The 21,199-nt window shown below is 37.5% G+C and overlaps 2 protein-coding genes across 15 annotated transcripts in view; one reads left to right on the top strand and one right to left on the bottom strand.

Annotated features, from left to right (window-relative positions):
* SACS (sacsin molecular chaperone) overlaps positions 1 to 17,384 on the top strand; it is a 58,111-nt gene extending 40,727 nt beyond the window's left edge. For all 7 annotated transcript variants that reach the window (XM_048294881.1, XM_048294883.1, XM_048294879.1 and 4 more), the window contains one exon: positions 1,703 to 17,384. In XM_048294881.1, the coding sequence (XP_048150838.1) occupies positions 1,703 to 13,263 (11,561 nt within the window). In that variant the 3' untranslated portion in view covers positions 13,264 to 17,384. The remainder of the gene's footprint in view (positions 1 to 1,702) is intronic.
* The window catches only part of SGCG (sarcoglycan gamma), a 112,127-nt gene continuing 107,980 nt past the window's right edge, over positions 17,053 to 21,199 (bottom strand). For all 8 annotated transcript variants that reach the window (XM_048294889.1, XM_048294888.1, XM_048294891.1 and 5 more), the window contains one exon: positions 17,053 to 20,607. In XM_048294889.1, coding sequence (XP_048150846.1) covers positions 20,434 to 20,607 — 174 coding nt within the window. In that variant the 3' untranslated portion in view covers positions 17,053 to 20,433. The remainder of the gene's footprint in view (positions 20,608 to 21,199) is intronic.

Below are 21,199 nucleotides of genomic sequence, written 5' to 3'. Positions count from 1 at the left end.
TGGACAATTGTAAAGTATAACTGCACTACCAAAAAAGTTGTATGTTGCTATAAATAATAAGTATTAGAGGGGGTTTTGACAAGTTTAGAAATCTTAATCTGTCAAGAATTTTATTTATAGAGATGTAGAAATTACATCAGAGAGGTTTCTGATACAGTTGCAGAAATAGAAATTTTCTTGTATTATTTCTTTGAAAGACAAACATCTTACTTTTAATCTCCTAAAATAAGACCTATATTTGTCTAGTTAGTAACTCTTTCTATACTGAGTGTATTAATGTGTAGCGCACAGGATGTTTTCTAAAAACGGATTTGATTATATTCTAGCCCAACAGCTTCTCTGGGGATTTTCAGGTACGGTTATTAATTGAAGATGTACTGGTTTGGATTGAAGCTTGATATTTGTGTGAATTTGGTCATTAGATATTCTCATTACCCCAGCTTTCTTGTAAAAAAAACTTGCCAAATAGAGCCACTAAGATATAGCAACCTAAAATAATTATGAAAAGATTTCTAAATACACATGAGGGGAAAATGCATATTGATGAAGAAAACATTGTTATAATGTTACATGGAAATTACCAATATTTTCATTGGGTTATTTATATATTTTTAATAATTTTAGATGCAGGAAGATTTCCAGTATTTTAAGATCACATGTATAGTTTTAAAAACAATATTTTAAACTTCTGTTCTCAAATGAAAAAAAGGGGTTTTAAGATTAGCTTTTAAGTAGATTCTTATTTTCCTGGGCCCCTTCTGCAAGTTTTCCTCACTTTCACAAACCTGATGTGTTTACCTGTTTCCTGTTCAATAGAATTTACACAATCTATAACGCTGTAGGCATGAAGTGAAAGAAAAAAGATTTTTTCTGAAGGATGTCTACAAGTGCTCTTAATCTTTATTTGCACTGTTGCCTTCAAGAAAATGGCAACGTTATCTAGATGCACGATGAAAGATCTGAAATTCTAATGGATGTCTTGCTTCCACTTCTGTCATTGGTTTTGATGTGTTGGGAGGTAGTGGTATTTTCATATTCTATTGATATTTTACCCCCAGAAGTTCTGTAGTTTTTAAGTATATACTGTCCTAATGATAATTAAGACATGAGTGTAAAGACATATTTCTTTTAGTGAGAACTTTGATAATAAGAATAAAAGCATATAGACTTAATTTCAGCACTTCCTGCACAACTGAGTCTAATTTCTTGTCAGTTTTAGTTGTGAAATCAGCTGAGCCACTTTGCTATATCTAATAAAGAATCTTTCAAATGTATTTGAACACTTTCAATTATAGACAAATAATGGACTAGATTTTTATTTACCTCTAGGCAAATAAGTAGGATAAAGAATCAACTAAACAAAAAAATGTATTTGTAGTTCAATTCTAAATCTCTGGTTGCTATGTATGCCTGAGAACTTTGGTGTTAAACTAACAAATGTAATAACATACTGATAATTTTCAATTTGTTTATATTTCCATACTAATATGGAATGCATTTGCTTTTAATTAACTCCTGAAAGCAAAGGAAGGTGGTATCTGCAGTCCTGTTTAACAAACATTTTTTTTTCCCCCCCATAAAAAGACAGGGCACAGACTAGACTTTTTTTTCTTGTTTTCCTTTTTCTTTGCCCCCTGAAGCCATTTGCTAAGAAACTCTGCTCTGTGATTTTCACAGCTTTTCCCTTTTGCTGTAATTTCAGGGAGGCCATGCACTCAGCTGCAGCTCCTGAACCCAGAAAGGTTTGCCCGGCTCATTAAAGAGGTTATGAACAGCGCGTGGCCTGGGAGAGACGTGGTTGTACAGTGGTATCCAGGCTTGGAAGAAAAAAAGCACCCGTCAGTTTCCTGGCTGAAGATGGTCTGGAAAAATCTATATATACATTTTTCTGATGACTTGAGTGTGTTTGATGAAATGCCGCTTATCCCCAAGACGCTGCTGGAGGAAAACGAAACATCAGTGGAACTGGTTAGATTTAGGAATCCATCACCTATCATACTGGAAGATGAATCTGAGACTCAGCTCCCAGAATATTTAGCTGATATTATTCAGAAAATTGGTGGAGTTGTACTTAAGAAACTGGATATTTCTATCCAACATCCACTTATAAAAAAATATGTGCATCCACCATTGCCAAGTGCTGTTTTACAAATAATGGAAAAAATGTCCTTACAGAAACTATGCAATCAGGTTGCATCATTCCCATCGACACATAAAGATGCTCTTAGGGCATTCTTAGCGAGTTTAACAGATGCAAATGAAAAAGAGAAGAGAATTATTCAGGAATTGCTAATATTTAAAAAAATTGAAAAATCATCTGATGAAAGTGTCCCGGTTTTTACTGGGCTAAAAGGTAGCAAGGTATTACACCACACTGCCAAAATTCCTCCTGGTATAAGATTTTCTGTTCCAATAATTGACAGCAGTGATGAAGCAACTATTCGCTTAGCTAATCTGCTGAAAATAGAACAGCTGAAGAGCACAGACTGCTTGAAGTTTGTTATAGAAGACATAAGAAGTGATTTTTATTCATATGACGAAACAGCACAGATAATGCAATGGGTTCTTGAAAATCTGACTTTTCTAAAAAATGAGAATGCAGATGTGATAGACTGGCTGACACCACTAAAGTTTATTAAGATTTCACCGGAAAAGATAATGTCAGCAAACGAACTCTTTGATCCTGAGGTAGAACTTCTGCAACATTTGTTTTATGCTGAGGAGGAAAGTTGTTTCCCCCCTGTTATTTTTACTTCCTCAGATATTCTTCATTCACTGAGGCAAATAGGCTTAAAAAATGAAGCTAATCTTGAGGAAAATGATATCTTGAGAGTGGCAAAAAAAATTGAAAGTTTGCATGCTGACTCTAACACCAATCATGATTTGCTGTTAAGAAAAGCTAGAACTCTCTTGATGATTTTGAACAAAAACCATATGCTGCTTCACTCATCCGAAACAAAAGCTGCAATGAGAAAGATAAAATGGATTCCTGCAAGTAAGGAAAGGCCTCCAAATTATCCAGGGTCCTTAGTTTGGAAAGGAGATCATTGTGATCTCTGTTCACCACCAGAAATGTGTGATATATCACATGCAATTTTAGTTGGTTCCTCAGTTCCTCTTGTGGAAAATGTACTGTTGGATATTGGAAAAGCACTTGGCATCCCCACCAAGCCCAGCATAAAAGCAGTCTTGAAACATTTCAAGGTGGTAGTTGATTGGCATAGTTCTAAAACCTTCAGTGATGAGGACTACTATCAGTTTCAGCATATCTTACTTGAGATTTATGGATTCATGCATGATCATCTAGAAGAAGGCAAAGAAGCTTTTAAAGCCCTGAAATTTCCCTGGGTTTGGACAGGTAAAACATTTTGTTCCCTCACACAAGCAGTAATAAAGTCAGTTCCTGATCTTGATCTTCAGCCTTATCTACATTATGTGCCAAAAACTATGGCAAAGTTTCACCAGTTGTTTAAATGCTGTGGTTCAATTGAGGAGTTAACACCAGACCATGTTTCTATGGTCATTCAGAAAATATATCTGAAGAGTGAGCAGTCTCTCTCAGAGCAAGAGAGTAAGCAAAGCCTTCACATTATGTTGAGCATCATAAGATGGCTGTACAGCAATCAGATCCCCGCGAGTCTGCATACGCCCATGCCACTGTACAGTGGCAAACTTCCTTATAAACTTGCAATGAAGCCAATTCATGAGTGCTGTTACTGTGACATCAAAGTTGATGATTTAAATGATTTGCTTGAGGATTCTGTTGAACCCATAATTTTGGTGCATGAAGACATACCCATGAAAACTGCTGAGTGGTTAAATGTCCCATGCCTTAGCACCAGACTGATTAATCCAGAAAATATGGGATTTGAGCAATCTGGGCAAAGAGAGCCTCTGACTGTGAGAATTAAAAACATATTGGAAGAATACCCTTCAATTTCAGATATCTTTAAGGAGCTTCTTCAAAATGCTGATGATGCTAATGCAACGGAATGTAATTTCCTGATTGACATGAGAAGAAATATGGATATAAGAGAGAACCTTCTGGATCCAGGAATGGCAGCATGTCATGGTCCGGCTTTGTGGTCATTCAATAATTCTGAGTTTTCTGATTCTGATTTCCTAAATATAACTCGATTAGGGGAGTCTCTAAAAAGGAGTGAAGTTGACAAAGTAGGAAAATTTGGACTGGGATTCAATTCTGTTTATCATATCACCGATGTTCCTATTATTTTGAGCCGGGAGTTCATGATTATGTTTGATCCAAATGTCAACCATATAAGTAAGCATATCAGAGATAAATCCAACCCTGGCATCAAAATCAACTGGAGTAAACAGCAGAAGAGACTGCGAAAATTTCCAAATCAATTTAAACCATTTATAGGAGTTTTTGGTTGCCAGCTACCACTGACAGTAGAATCTCCCTACAGCTACAAAGGAACACTTTTCAGGCTGTCTTTTAGGACTCAGCAGGAAGCTAAAGTGAGTGAAGTCAGCAGTGCATCTTACAATACAGCGGACATTTACTCTCTTGTGGATGAATTTAGCATTTGCGGTCACAGACTGATAATATTTGCTCAGAGTGTAAATTCAATGGTTTTGAAATACTTGAAAATTGAAGCAGATGATCCTGGCGTGGCACAAGATGTTGTCACTATCAGAAAAAATCAGTGTTCTTCCAAAGCCTTGACTGCACCAAATGTAAGTGTTTTAAAGGAAGCAGCTAAACTCATGAAGGTCTGCAGCAGCAGTACTAAAAAGCTTCCCACTGAAACACCAAAGTCATCATGTATCCTACAGATAGTAGTAGAAGAATTTCACCATGTGTTTAGGCGGATTGCTGATTTACAGTCTCCACTTTTCAGAGGTACTGAAGATGATCCAGCTGCTTTCTTTGAAATGGCTAAATCAGGACAGATGAAAAGATCAGGTGATGAATTGCCACAGAAAACAGTAGATTCAACAACGTGGCTGATATGTTCTTGCATGGATGTTGGAGATGCTTTGAAATTTTCTTTGCACGAAAGTGGAAGAAGACTAGGCCTAGTTCCCTGTGGTGGTGTAGGAGTGTTGCTGTCTGAAACCCAGGATCAAAAATGGATTGTGAAACCTAATTGCAACAACATAGGTGAAGTATTTTGCTATTTACCTCTGCGAATAAAAACAGGCTTACCTCTTCACATAAATGGCTGCTTTGCAGTTACTTCAAATCGGAAAGAGATCTGGAAAACAGACACAAAAGGAAGATGGAATACAGTATTCATGAGGCATGTTATTGTGAAAGCCTACATAGAAGCCCTTTGTGTTTTACGTGACATGGCAATCAATGGTGAGCTAGTTGACTACAGTTACTCTGCAGTGTGGCCAGATCCTAATTCAGTTCATGATGATTTTTCTGTTATTTGTCAAGGGTTTTATGAGGACATAGCTCATATGAAAAGCAAAGAAGGGATCAAAGTGTTTTCTGATGGCTCGTCCTGGGTTTCCATGAAGAATGTAAGGTTTTTAGATGACTCCATACTGAAACGGCCAGATGTTGGGCCGTCAGCCTTCAAAATCTTTCTGAAGTACCTTAAAAAAACTGGATCCAAGAATCTGTGTGCTGTAGATCTCCCATCCTGGGTAAAGACAGGATTTGAAGAAGCAGGATGCAAATACATACTATTGGAGAACACGTTCTCTGAGAAACAGTTCTTTTCTGAGGTATTTTTCCCTAATGTTCAGGAGATTGATGCAGAGCTGCGTGATCCTTTGATGCGTTACGTTCTCAATGAAAAAGTTGAGGAGTTCTCAGGAATTCTTCGTGCTACTCCATGTATTCCCTGTTCATTGGATGGACATTCATTAGTTACACCATCAAGACTGATCCATCCTGAAGGAAGAGTTGCAAAGTTGTATGATGCTGAGGACGGAAGATTCCCTTATGGTACCACTCAGGATTATCTTAACCCTGTTATTTTGGTTAAACTTGTTCAGCTGGGAATGGCTAAAGATGATATTTTATGGGAAGATCTGATAGAACGTGCAGAGTCAGTAGCTGAAATTAACAAGACCGATCATGCTGCAGCTTGTCTCAGGAGCAGTATTATATTGAGTCTTATTGATGAAAAACTAAAATCTAGAGATCCTAGAGCTAAAGAATTTGCTGCAAAATGTCAAAACATTCCTTTCCTTCCTTTCCTTAGCAAACCAGCAGGCTTCTCACTGCACTGGAAAGGCAGTGATTTTCAGCCTGAAGCGATGTTTTCAGCAAATGATCTTTACACTGCTGATCATCAAGATATAGTTTGCCTCACACAACCAATTCTTAATGAAAATTCCCACTCTTTTAAAGGTTGTGGTACTTTGTCATTAGCTGTCAAAGAATTTTTGGGTTTACTGAAGAAACCAGCTGTTAATTTAGTAATAAATCAGTTAGAAGAAGTTGCAAAGTCATTTGATGGAATCACATTGTATCAAGAAAATATCACTAATGCTTGTTACAAATACCTGCATGAAGCAATGTTAGAGAGTGAATCAACAAAAGCCATGATAATTGAACAGCTAACAAACAGTAGTTTTATTTTGGTTGAGAATGTGTATGCTGATCCATCAAAAGTGTCTTTTCATTTGAATTTTGAAGCAGCACCCTATCTCTATCAGTTGCCTAACAAATACAAAAATAGTTTCCGTGAGCTGTTTGAAAGTGTGGGTGTAAGACAGGCTTTCACAGTTGAAGACTTTGCTGTAGTTCTGGAATTAATAAATCAGGAAAGAGGGACCAAACAACTAACAGAAGACAACTTTCAGCTCTGCAGGAGAATAATTAGTGAAGGAATATGGGGCCTCATTAGAGAGAAGAAGCAGGAATTTTGTGAGAAAAAGTATGGTGAGATTTTATTGCCAGATACTCATCTTGCCCTTCTGCCTGCAAAATCTTTGTGTTACAATGACTGTCCATGGATTAAAGTCAAAGACACAACTGTTAAATACTGTCATGGCAATATTCCAAGAGAAGTTGCAGTGAAGCTTGGAGCAATACCAAAACGCCATAAAGCTTTAGAAAGATACGCATCAAATATCTGTTTTACTACCCTTGGAACAGAATTTGGCCAGAAAGAAAAATTGACTAGTAGAATTAAAAGCATTCTGAATGCTTACCCTTCAGAAAAAGAAATGCTGAAAGAGCTCCTTCAGAATGCAGATGATGCAAAAGCTACGGAGATCTGTTTTGTGTTTGATCCTAGACAGCATCCAGCCGATAGAATATTTGATGAGAAATGGGCACCACTTCAAGGACCAGCACTGTGCGTTTACAACAATCAGCCTTTTACAGAAGACGATATTCGGGGAATCCAGAACCTTGGAAAAGGTACAAAAGTAGGAAATCCCTGTAAAACTGGACAATATGGTATAGGTTTCAATTCTGTTTATCACATTACTGATTGCCCTTCTTTCCTGTCTGGCAATGATATACTTTGCATTTTTGATCCTCATGCAAGATATGCACCAGGTTCAACATCAACAAGTCCTGGCCGCATGTTTAGAGATTTAGATGCAGATTTCAGAACACAGTTCTCAGATGTACTGGACCTCTACTTAGGAGATCACTTTAAACTGGACAATTGTACCATGTTTAGGTTTCCTCTTCGAAATGGAGAAATGGCAAAAGTATCAGAAATTTCGTCAGTTCCATGCTCAGACAGAATGGTCCAAAATCTTTTGGATAAGCTGCGCACAGATGGAGCAGAACTCCTAATGTTTTTGAACCATATGGAAAAAATTTCTATTTGTGAGATAGAAAAAACAACAGGAGCACTGAATGTCCTGTATTCTGTACAAGGCAAAATCACTGATGGAGACAGACTGAAACGAAAGCAATTCCATGCATCTGTGATTGACAGTGTAACTAAAAAGAAGCAGCTAAGTGAAATACCTGTACAGCAGATTACTTACTCAATGGATACTGAAGACTCTGAAGGAAACCTCACAACTTGGTTAATTTGTAACAGGTCAGGCTTTTCTGCCATGGAAAAGGTATCCAAAAGTGTGGTTTCAGCCCACAAGAATGAGGACATAACTCTTTTCCCTCGTGGTGGAGTAGCAGCTTGCATTACTCATAATTACAAAAAACCCCACAGAGCATTCTGTTTCTTACCCTTATCATTAGAAACTGGGTTGCCTTTCCATGTGAATGGACACTTTGCTCTGGACTCTGCAAGAAGAAATCTGTGGCGTGATGACAATGGTGTTGGAGTAAGAAGTGACTGGAATAGTAGTCTAATGACAGCGCTGATAGCACCGGCCTATGTTGAACTGCTGATTCAGCTGAAGAAGAGGTATTTTCCAGGCACTGACCCTACGGTATCAGTGCTGCAAAACACACCTATTCATGCTGTGAAAGACACTTTAAAAAAGTTCTTATCCTTTTTTCCAGTTAATAGACTTGATATTCAGCCAGATTGGTATTGCTTAGTGAAAGCAGTTTACAGTTGCATTTATGAAGATTTGAAGCGTCTTTTACCTGTTATGAGAGCTCCAAATGTTGATGGTTCTGATTTGCATTCTGCTGTTATCATCACATGGGTTAACATGTCTACTGTGAACAAGGGCAGACCATTCTTTGACAATTTGCTACAAGATGAATTGCAGCACCTCAAAAATACAGAATACAACATCACAACACGAAAGACAGTGGCCGAAAATGTTTACAGACTAAAGCATTTACTCTTGGAAATTGGATTTAATTTGGTATATAACTGTGATGAGACTGCAAATCTCTACCACTGTTTGGTAGATGCAGATATTCCTGTCACCTATGTGACACCCGCTGATGTCCGATTGTTTTTGATGACATTTTCTTTTCCAGACTCTAATTGCCACATTGGAAAGTTACCCTGTCGTCTTCAGCAGACAAATTTGAAACTCTTCCATAGCCTCAAACTCCTGGTTGACTACTGTTTCAAAGATGCAGAAGAAAATGAAATCCAAATTGAAGGTTTGCCACTCCTTATTACTCTTGACAACGTTTTGCAAGTTTTTGATTCAAAGCGACCGAAGTTCTTGACAACATACCATGAACTGATTCCATCTCGGAAGGATCTCTTTATGAACACACTGTATTTGAGATACAACAATATTCTGCTCAGCAGTGAAGTAGCAAAAGTCTTTGATATCAGAAGTTTTGCTGAATTGTTATCATCTGTGCTGCCTAGAGAATATAAAACTAGAAATTGTGTGAAATGGAAGGAAAACTTTGCAAGTGAATCTTGGCTTAAAAGTGCCTGGCATTTTATCAGTGAGTCTCTAAATATTAAAGAAGAGCAAGAAGATATGCAAGCAAAATTTGATGGTGTTATTGAAACTTTGAAGGACTGGACTTTGCTTCCAGGTGTAAAGTTTACTGTCTCAGCCAATCATCTTGTTGTGCCAGAGTGTGATGTTTTGCTGCCACTCAGCATTATGCATATAGCTGTCTTTCCAAATGCTCAGAGTGATAAAGTCTTCCATGCTTTAATGAAAACAGGCTGTATTCAGCTGGCATTGAACAAAATCTGTTCCAAAGACAGTGCTTTAGTGCCTTTGTTGTCAGGACGTACAGCAAACATAGATAATCCCTCAAGCATTCTGAAAGCCATACAATATATGGTACAGACATCAACTTTTAAGACTGAAAAGTTAGCAGAAAGTGACTTTGAGGCTCTCCTAATGTACTTCAATTGCAACTTATGTCATTTGACATCTCAGGATGACATTAAAATTTTAAAGTCTCTTCCATGTTACAAATCAATCAGTGGCCGATACATCAGCATTGCAAAATATGGGACATGTTACGTCCTCACAAAAAGCATCCCATCAGTAGAAGTAGACAGATGGACACAGTCGACTTCATCGGCTTTTCTTGAGGAGAAGGTTCATTTGAAAGATTTGTATACTATGCTTGGTTGTGTCTCTGTAGATGATCTTGAAGTGTACTTGAAACATCTTTTGCCAAAAATTGAAAGTCTGTCTTATGATGCAAAATTAGAACATTTGATCTACTTAAAGAATAGGCTAACTAGCATTGAAGAAACTTCAGAAATGAAAGAACAGCTGTTTGAAAAGCTTGAAAGCATTTTGATCATTCATGATGCAAGCAATAGGCTAAAACCTGCAAAGTACTTTTATGACAGGACTGTAAAAGTCTTTGAAGTTATGCTTCCTGAAAAATTCTTTATACCTCAAGATTTTTTTAAGAAGCTAGAGCAACTTACAAAACCAAAAAATCAAGCTGTGTTCCTTCCATCATGGGTAACTTTTCTACGACATATCGGATTGAAATTCATCATTTCACAGCAGCAGTTACTGCAGTTTGCTAAGGAGATCAGCATGAGAGCAAATACAGAAAACTGGTCTAAAGAAACACTACAGAATACTGTCGATGTTCTCCTCCATCATATATTTCAAGAAAGAACTGACCTTTTTTCAGGAAATTTTCTGAAAGAATTGTCTTTAATTCCTTTTCTGTGCCCTGAACGAGCTCCAGCAGAATTCGTGAGATTTCATCCTCAGTATCAAGAAGTTAATGGGACACTTCCTCTTATACGATTCAATGGGGCACAGGTGAATCCTAAATTCAAGCAGACCGATGTGTTACAGTTGCTTTGGACATCGTGTCCCATTCTTCCTGAGAAAGCAACACCTTTAAGCATCAAAGAGCAAGAGGGGAGTAGTCTTGGTGCACAAGAACAGCTTGAGCAAGTTTTAACCATGCTGAATGTTAATTTGGACCCTCCTCTGGACAAAGTTATCAATAACTGCAGGAACATATGCAATATAACAACTTTGGATGAGGACATGGTGAAAACTAGGGCCAAGGTCCTAAGAAGCATTTATGAGTTTCTTAGTACAGAGAAGAGGGAATTCCGCTTTCAGCTTCGAGGAGTTTCTTTTGTAATGGTGGAAGAAGGTTGGAAGCTCCTAAAGCCTGAAGAAGTGGTAATAAACCTTGAGTATGAATCTGATTTTAAACCTTATCTTTACAAACTTCCTTTAGAACTTGGTACTTTCCATCAGTTATTCAAACATTTGGGTACTGAAGACATTATTTCAACGAAGCAGTATGTTGAAGTTCTAGGTCGCATATATAAGAGCTCAGAAGGAAAGCAGTTGGATCCTAATGAAATGCGCACAGTTAAAAGAGTAGTTTCAGGCCTGTTCAAAAGTCTTCAGAATGATTCTGTAAAGGTTAGGAATGACCTTGAGAATATGAGAGATTTTGCCCTTTACCTTCCCAGTCAAGATGGCAGGTTGGTAAAGTCTAGTATCTTAGTTTTTGACGATGCACCCCACTACAAAAGCAGAATCCAAGGTAACATTGGTGTGCAGATGCTTGTTGATCTTAGCCAGTGCTACTTAGGCAAAGACCATGGCTTTCACACTAAATTGATAATGTTATTCCCTCAGAAACTGAGGCCTCGCTTACTTAGCAGTATTCTTGAAGAACAGTTGGATGAGGAGTCTCCCAAAATTTGTCAGTTTGGAGCGTTATGTTCTTTGCAGGGAAGGTTACAGTTACTGTTGTCTTCGGAGCAATTCATCACAGGACTCATTAGGATTATGAAGCATGAAAATGACAATGCTTTTCTGGCTAATGAAGAAAAAGCAATAAGACTTTGCAAAGCTTTGCGAGAAGGTTTGAAAGTTTCCTGCTTTGAGAAGTTGCAAACAACATTAAGAGTTAAAGGGTTTGCTCCTATTCCCCACAGCAAAAGTGAAACATTCGCTTTCTTGAAGAGATACGGAAATGCAGTAATACTGCTTTACATACAGCATTCTGACAGCAAGGACATAAATTTCCTCTTAGCATTAGCCATGACCTTAAAATCTGCAACTGACAACTTGATTTCTGATACCTCATATTTAATTGCCATGCTGGGTTGTAACGATATTTATCAGATCAGTGAGAAGCTTGACAGTTTGGGAGTGAAGTATGACTCTTCTGAGCCATCAAAACTTGAACTACCAACACCTGGCACTCCTATACCAGCTGAAATTCACTATACACTTCTTATGGATCCAATGAATGTATTTTATCCTGGTGAATATGTTGGTTACCTTGTTGATTCTGAAGGTGGTGATATATATGGATCATATCAGCCTACTTACACCTATGCAATCATTGTGCAAGAAGTAGAAAGAGAAGATGATGAAAGCCCCAGTTTTCTAGGGAAGATTTACCAGATTGATATTGGGTATAGTGAATATAAAATAGTGAGCTCCCTTGACTTGTACAAATTTTCCAGACCAGAGGAAAGTTCTCAAGGCAGGGATAGCACACCTTCTACCCCAACAAGTCCTACAGAATTTCCAGCACATGGACCGAGGGCAATTCCACCTATCTTCACTGGTAGAGAGAGCCACAAAACAATGTCCTCAAAACACCACTCTCCGAAAAAGATAAAGTCAAACTCATTGCCAGAAATATTAAGAGAAGTGACATCTGTGATTGAACAGGCTTGGAAGCTTCCAGAATCTGAAAGAAAAAAGATTATTAGGAGGCTATATCTTAAATGGCATCCAGATAAAAATGCAGAGAATCTTGATATAGCTAATGAGGTTTTCAAACATTTACAGAATGAGATTAACAGGATGGAAAAACAGGCCTTTATGGATCAAAATATGGACAGAGCCTCAAGAAGGCCTTTTTCATCCTCTGCTTCTCGATTTCAGTCAGATAAATTTTCATTTCAGAGATTTTACACTTCATGGAATCAGGAAGCAACAAGCCACAAATCTGAAAGGCAACAGTATAAAGAAAAGTGTCCCTCTTCCACAGGGCCGTCGTACTCCCAACGCTTTTTCGTCCCACCTACGTTCAGGTCCGTTGGCAATCCTGTGGAGGCACGTCGATGGCTTAGGCAGGCCCGAGCCAACTTTTCAGCTGCACGAAATGACCTTCATAAAAATGCCAATGAATGGGTGTGCTTTAAATGCTACCTTTCTACTAAACTAGCCTTGATTGCAGCTGACTACGCTGTGAAGGGCAAGTCAGACAAAGACGTAAAACCAGCAGCCCTTGCACAAAAAATAGAGGAGTACAGTCAGCAACTTGAAGGACTTTCAAATGACGTTCAGACATTGGAGGCTTATGGAGTAGATAGCTTAAAAACTAGGTATCCTGACTTACTTCCTTTTCCACAGATTCCCAATGATAGGTTTACTTCAGAAGTTGCTATGAGAGTGATGGAATGTACTGCTTGTATCATAATAAAACTTGAAAACTTCATACAACAAAAAGTATAAATGATTTGAAGAGGTTAGGGGACTGTTTTGTCAAGAGTTTAGGTGTTTCATGTGACAGGATACAAATGCAATTGTGCAGATGATGGAACATCCAAGAGGTTACATGGTGCCAAGCAGTTTAGAAGTGTAGTGCACAAAGGTGGATGGTAGCGAGGTACTTAGAACTGAAATTTACTTAAATGGGACCTTTTTCTTAACTGAGCCTGCTGTTAAGCAAACTGTAAAACCTGAATATTTTTTAGAATTTGCAAGGAAATTGAGCTGCAAAAATTAGATGTGTGCACAACATTGTGATTAATTGGCATATTATTGAACTGCACTTTATATAACCAAAGCTTAGCTTTCTGTTAGATGAAGCCTGTAATTATAACTCCTTATTAGATTTATTTCAATTAATGTAATGTTTCTGAAAGGGTAATGTCAGTTTTCAATGTACTAATCCTAAGACTGGACATACAATGAAATGGGAGATGGGGTGGAAGTTTAACTTTGGAGGTATTGCTCCAAAGCATATCTGTATTCTTTTGTGTTCTGTGGACATTCATGTCACTCATAGTAATACTCCTATCAGCTGGATCTGATTATAAATTTGCTGCAGCATCACATTGTAAACATTTAAAGGATAGTTTAGTACCTGTAAACTGGTGCAGTTATTTTAATGCTGAATAATGATACTTGATTTAACATGCCATGTCATGTCATGCATTGATTGCATTTACTTTATTATAAAAGAATGAAATATTTAATTTACTTTTTTTTTAGAGCCTCTCATCTTTTGTTTAATGAAAAATGCTTGTGGATGATATAAAATCTGTGAACATTATTATATGGTGTTTTATGATTTCTTTTTGAACACCAAAACTGTTTTCAGATGTCTAAATGCTTGAGTTTCTTTTTTTCCCCATGCGTGTGTGCCTTTGTGTATGTACATATATATATATTTTTCCACAAACATTGGTAGTAGTACAATCCAGTAACTCATTTTTGGTGTACACAGAGCACTGGTTTTTGTTACATGTTTAAAGGTGCTGAAATGTAACGCTGGTTTTATTTTGTTATTCACTACAGCCCTTGAGAAATCTGATTATTAGTTCACACTCTTTCTTTTATAGTTTGTAATACTTTTGGTAATGTCATGCAGTATGTTCAATGTTAGCTTTTTGTAAAAAAAAATGTAAAAAAAAAAAAAAGGAAGGATAATGCTAAATGAAAGGATTTTTCTTAGCTGGATCAGCCACATTAAACATAAACGTTTTGTGGTGGTATGCTGTTACAATTGTCTACTTGACAGCACAGTGAAACTGCAATTTAACTTACAGAATACAAAGGAAAATAAACCAACAGCAAGCTTGCACAGCTGTGATAGTGTTGTAATACAAAAATAAAAAATCACAGTGAGGTCTGCTTCAGTTTTGAGTAAATTATAAAGGCCTTGTTCTCAAAGAAATGTGATGTTTGAAAAATGATACTGCTTCTGATTGTGGAGCCCTATTATTATTTCTGCTATTAAATTAAGTGCCATAAATGTAGTAAAGAAAAATGCAAACATATATTTCAGTCCGATGTGTTTTGGTTTTATTATGTAGGCTAACTTTACCTATTATTTGAAGCTTTTATATAGGTAAATTCACAATCTTTTTTTGATTAATTCTAAAAAATTGTACAAATATTAAAATACTATTGAAAAAGAAACATGCTTTTTTCTTGCAATGACAAATGTTTGCAGTTTTCTCAAAGAACTTGTACATTTTGCTGATTTTTTGCAATAAATAGCATGTAAGTAAAACACAAATCCCAGTGTGCCATGAAATAAATCAGTTTAGTTAATTCCCTATGTTTTTAAAATAGATTCCTTTGTGGTTCTTGCTTTGTGCATTAAGTCAGATGGATAGTATTCAGGGTAAGCAAAATACTTGAAAAGGAAACAGTTCTCATGCTTTTCATTTTAAATGGAGCTAAAACATGAGGTATCACGGCAGCATGCAAACGTGTAACAGGAGCACCACGAACACTTTCCTGTTTTTACATGAGCTCTTGAGAAAGAAAATCTTCTAAGTGTGTAACTGTGTTTTATAAGCAACCTATGTTCCCTTGCCAGTATTATTATTATGAACTGTTAAAATGGCTGTGCAGAACCACTGAACTATTCTGTTATAATTACTTTGTTTATTTTGTATGTATTGTTGAGCGCTGACACTGTGAGAAAGAAAATGGTCCCAGTTCTTAGGAAGCTAATGGCCTGAAGCAATTTTAAATACTGAACCAAGCTGAGAAAGAAAACTTGAATGCACAGAAAAACTAATTTATTCTGTTACTCCTGAACTGAAACTAACAATAAAATTTACACATGGCAGATGGACAGGCAAGAGTGGTCTCTCAGTTGGAAGTCTCTTAGTTTCTTATTGGCTTAACTCACTGTAAGAGCTAGCCTAAATAAAGAGGCTTTGTGAGACCAGGAAAGACCTGATAGAACAGGATTTTGTAAGTGCCATTTAATTCCTGATTAAAAATAAAAATAAATGAAATGCTTAATTGATTCTTCCTTTCGGCTCAGCTGGGAGACTTGGCAATGTGCCTAAGTCAGGTATGGAAGCTTAGAACAGTTAGGATGTGATGGTTCTGTAATAAGGGTCTGTAGAAGTAAATGTTAGCATGTAGGTTCCAGAAAAATACATTTAACAGGCAATTCTGCACATTAAATGAGTTCTCAATTGAAAAAATGTCTTTTCATTCAGGTCTTTCTCCTACCTTCCAAGGTAGCAGGAGTTCATCTAGGAAAAGCAGCTTCAGTAGTCTTGTCTCCCAAGATTACAGTTGAGGAGTTTAACAAGAAGTCAGTGGTATAGGAAGCTGATTTAACTATACGTTGGGCAGCTTAAATCTAGGGAACTGCAGTCGGAATAAGCCTCAATAGGCTTGTTACTATCTTCTTGTGCTTTAAAAGCTTTCCTCTCAAACAATGGCATACACAGCTATTCTAAAAAGCACGGGACACTTGCCTCAGCAATTAGTGACAAGAAAAAGGTTTGAGGGTTTTTTTGTTCTTTTTTTGTTAAGGAAATGGATTTTTGTGTAGTTGACTACCAGAGGAAAAATAAATGGTTTATTGTGTAAAAAATGCAGTTTTGCAAGATTTGTACTCAGATCATTATCAGTAAAGTTGTTATAATGATTTGTGAAACAGGATTTAAAACTTGGTGTAAGGATTGCATTCACTTGGTACTGGTATACTTGGATTGCTTTAAATAAAGCTGTAATTAAATCTATTGTAATTTCTCCAGTTAAAGTAGAGGAGGGTAGTGCCACCTTTGAGATTTTCTGTTGCTGTATCTAAACTCTTTGAGAAAGGCTGGATTGGTCTTGGGGAAAAAAGGCAGAACTAATAGTTCAAAAATAATTAAACTTGGCAGCCAAAGTAAATGTTTTCATTTGAAGAAGACACACATTTTTGTCACATGAAGGGATTTGTCAATGAATTTTTAATCAAAACTGTTTATCTTTTCTTTGGATTGTTTTCTGGATGATTAATTCAGTAGCACTGGCATAATTTCTTTGTTTCCTTTCACCTAGTACTGATTAAGACAACGGAATTCTAGATGTCCAGTGAAACTAATTGTAAAGCATTTTCTAAATTCTGCAAGGTACATTTTTCGTTGGGACCAAGACTTTTGTTTGTATTTTTAAATAACATACATTTCACATTCTTAGTCTTGGAAAAATAATTTTGTTTTAAAAATGAAAACATTCATTTAAGCTGTGTTTCATTTGGATACAGAAGGAGAAACAGACTTTTCAAAATGTATAAAGTTTATTCAAGAACTCAGTTCCCAATTCTTGCAATTTCCTTTTGTGTAAAGCTATATAAAGACAGACAAATGTAAATACTAAAGGACTGTGATATGGAAACAAAAAGGCTCATGTTTGGGCAATCACCAGTGAAGTTTTACTATCATTTTTCCACTGTGTAACAATTGCAACCAATTACAAGAACTGCTGTAAATAATTCTTTTTGAGGGAGTAAATATGCAAACAAATCAGTTCACTATGCTGGTAGTGATTTTTTTCCTCTTCTCCATTTGGATAATACTTTTGGAAATAAACTAGAGAACTGCATACTCTCACTTCCCTGTGCCATAATTTTCTGTTAATCTGTAACTATTTACTGAAGTTTGATTCAAGTAGAAACAGTAATTTTGAAGTATTAGAGAGGTACAGACATCCACATGAAGATATCAGAAATGATAATTTAGTGATGTATGAGCTATATTGAGATTAACAGCAATTCAGATTGTAGCATCAGCTGATTACTCTGGTAATTTTAGCATAAATTTTGTTTCTCTACTAACCACACCAAAAAGAAAAAAAACATTCAGTGACAAGATGTTGCCATTCATGTTTTAAAAAATGTGCACAACTTCTATACTGCAACAATACTTCTGATGTCAATGTTGTAGCATAATGAAAAGAAGACTGAAATTTAAGCAATGAAAAGGGTCAGGTTGGTGATTTGGGTGATGGCAGTGCTGAGGGTACAGCAGACGTCTTTAGTTTTCGGTACTACTCAGAATCCACCTGTGAACTGAAGCACATCCAGAAGGTTTATCTCCACAAGAAAGGTGGTAGTTATTGCAGTATCTAAATGAGGTGCCATAATGCTTAGTAGTGTTACCAGCCAGGGGACTGCACCCTGACTTTCCTAGCTCTTCAGGGGTCAGGTGATTCTGGCCTGGAAAGCTGCAGTTCACTCCCTGGCTCTGAATTAAATGGCAAATCACATTTGAAAATGTGCCTCCAAAACAAAAGCTTAAAATGTATAACTTAAAATGCTGTGCTTCCATTGTCAGCAGAACAAGCAAGATGGTAACTATCTTGCGGTATCTGGCTAACATTTATGGATTAGATTAGGTGAATGATTTGTTTGATACCCCATGGAAGTGGGCATATGTTCCTTGATGTCAGAACAATGGCTGAAATTAAGGACTCAAGTCCCAGTTTTGTTGTTAGTACAACACTTATAAGAGACTGGTGACATGACAGTCCTCCAAGTTGTAGCAGCAGTTTTTAGGTATCTGGTACAGGCAAGGGTATTTGCTGACCTTTATTTTAATATTCATGTCTTCTATCCAATGAATAAGCGAAGGCTGCTCGTGTTTTGGTTTGTAAAATCTTGTGCATGGAGCTGAAACCACCTAAACTGACTTTAAAGGAACACTGAAGACAGGTTTCTGTTACAGTGTGCCTCCGCTGCTGGCTTAGTTGTAGAGACAGATATAGTCAAGAGATACAGTTGTGGAGATAAACATTTCTCTCCTTATGGCCAACAGCCTTGGACTCACTCCTGAAGACAGGAGTGAGTGAGTCTAAGCCCAATAAAAGGGAATTTCAGCTATGGAAGATGTGTGGCTTCCTGCTTCTCCTTTAGGCAGTGTAAAAGCAACTGGAGCACCCTCCAGATAACACTGAAACCTTGCTTCACTCGCTTAAGCTCACCTTTAGTGCTTCCTACTTGCTATATGGAAGCTCTTTGAGTTTGCATTAACTGCTGAGGGCTCCACTCTGCTGCTGAAGGGCAATTTCAGTCCTGTACATCAGACTCTTGGAGAAATTGCAAAGGCAGCCCTTGAAGCAGGGACTGCCCTGGGCTTTACCACAATAATAGTGGAAAATGTTAAATGAGGACTCTTTCTCAACTCAGGCTTTTGTGTGTATCTGGGATCTCATCTGAGTGTTGGTTTTCTTCCCTTGTTCACCAGAGCTGAAGTAGCAAGCTTTAAAAAAGTTAGTAATAATTTTGTTCTGATTCTCCTGTTTTAAGGACGATGACTAATTTTTTTCCAAAAGTTGGATATTCGTGGTTTACTAACACCATGGGTTAAAATCCTTTTGTAAATAGACACCAAGGCACTATGTGATAGCTACTTCCTGGATAATAAGATCATCAAGTATATACAAAACAGCATCAAAGGAATTAAAAACCCATGAGATTTAAACAACAGACTACTAAATACAAATCTTGCTACCCAGAGGTGTGCAAACAATTTATTTGTGTTCAGTGCAACACCGTACAGGGGAACGGGTCTGCAGCTGTGTTTCTCTACAAGGCCAATAAATGGTTTCGTCAGCTCTGGTGAGCATTTATTTTGTATCCAAAGTCCTAATGTAAAAAATAATAAAGAGCAGTTTTACTCTCTCTGTTTGTGATGACAGAATCAGAAATACCAGTCAACAAGTGCAGATGGAAATGAAATATTCCTCTTAATTGAAATCTGTGGGCTGCATGAAAGGATTTTTTTCCCACTGCCCAAGTAGTTCCTTGTGTCAGACAATCTGAAGATACTTTTTTTTTCTTTTTACTACTCCAGCTGGCACAACAGATTGCCTAGTTGAATTAGCATGCCCTAAAATAAGAAAGGATATAAATGAATATGACGGTACAGGCAGTAGAACAAACAATTGCTATTATAAAATATACTAACATATTTCTCTGTTGTATAGTGAATGGATTTGAGACACAGGGAGGCCTTAATGACTTCTGGAGCTTTTTGCATTAGTTATTTTTATATGAATCTCAGTAATAAGCAAATCAGCATATATGTTGCCAAATAAAAATACAAAGCTACTAGCAAATTTACACCTTTTGCACAGAACTTATACAGATATCGCATTTTTCTATCTTGTGTTATTGCAAGAACAAAATTGCATAGACCATTTGCTGGTACTTTCTGAATTCTCCAAATAATGCTTTGTCTTACAAATAATTCAAGTAGTTCCCTCAAATCAATATCACCCACTAATACAGTAAGTGTTTACATGTAGTGAGAGAAAAAACCCACGGATCTCAAAAGTATGAACAATGACATAATCATCTGACCGAATAATAGTTCAGCAAGGAAACATATTTGTTTTATTTTTTTATGCTCTCTGTAAGGCTGTTTTCCAAGTGTTACTGACAAAACATGTAATTTGATTCAAGTCATTCTTCTGAAGTGGAAATGTCATTTGTGCTCTTCTTCCCCTTACACCCTGTATTCCAGAATCGTAGATGCAGATTTGTTTCCTAAATTGAAGTACTCTGTTTTTAAAATGCTGAAAAATAAGCTTTCAGTAATGCTCTTCAGCAATAATACAAAACGCAGATGCGCAAGGGGGTGTGTGGCCCTTTCGGGTGCCTCACTGGCAGACCCGGCTGTATTCTTGGCAAGTGGAGCCCACGCCGGCCACTGACAAGTAGAGCTTTCCATCTGGACACACGCAGATTTCATAGAGCCCCTGAGAAATCCCAGATCCACCCCTTGCACCCTCAGGCAACTTGGGCAGTCGCACAGTTTCAGCATCGAGCAAAAGCTGTGTGGGAAAAAGCAGGACAAATGGGCTTGTTAGAGATGATAAAGCAGTAAAGTGCCATGAGACAAGTTGAATTTGGCTAGGCAGAGGCTCAAGAATGGCCTTCTATCCAGGACTTGTAATATACAAAGTTTCTCTGCGCCCTAGGCTCTTGGCAGACATAAACAGGATAGGGGTAAGCTGGTGCCCACCCTCTTCATTAGCAGAGAACTCCTGAAGTTCAACAAGGCCAAGTGCAATGTCCTGCACCCGTGTTGGGGCAATCCCAAAAATGCATACAAGCAGGGTAATAAATGGATTGAGAGAAGCTCTGAGGAGAAAGATGTGGGGGTATTGATGGATAAAAAATTATGTATGAGCCAGCAATGTGCGCTCGCAGCCCAAAAAATCAATCACACCCTGGGCTGCAACAGGAGCAGCGTGGGCAGCAGGGCGAGGGAAGGGATTCTGCCCCTCTGCATCCAGCTCTGAGGCCACCAACATAAGAAAGACATGGACCTGCTGAAGTGAGTCCAGAGGAAGGCCATGAAGATGTTTAGAGGGATGGAGCAACTCTCCCATGAGGAAAGGCTGAGAGAATTGGAATTGTTCA

This window comes from Corvus hawaiiensis, chromosome 2 (genome assembly GCF_020740725.1).
Source record: "Corvus hawaiiensis isolate bCorHaw1 chromosome 2, bCorHaw1.pri.cur, whole genome shotgun sequence".
NCBI classification, from domain to species: domain Eukaryota; kingdom Metazoa; phylum Chordata; class Aves; order Passeriformes; family Corvidae; genus Corvus; species Corvus hawaiiensis.
This window is presented reverse-complemented; position numbering and strand designations above follow the sequence as displayed.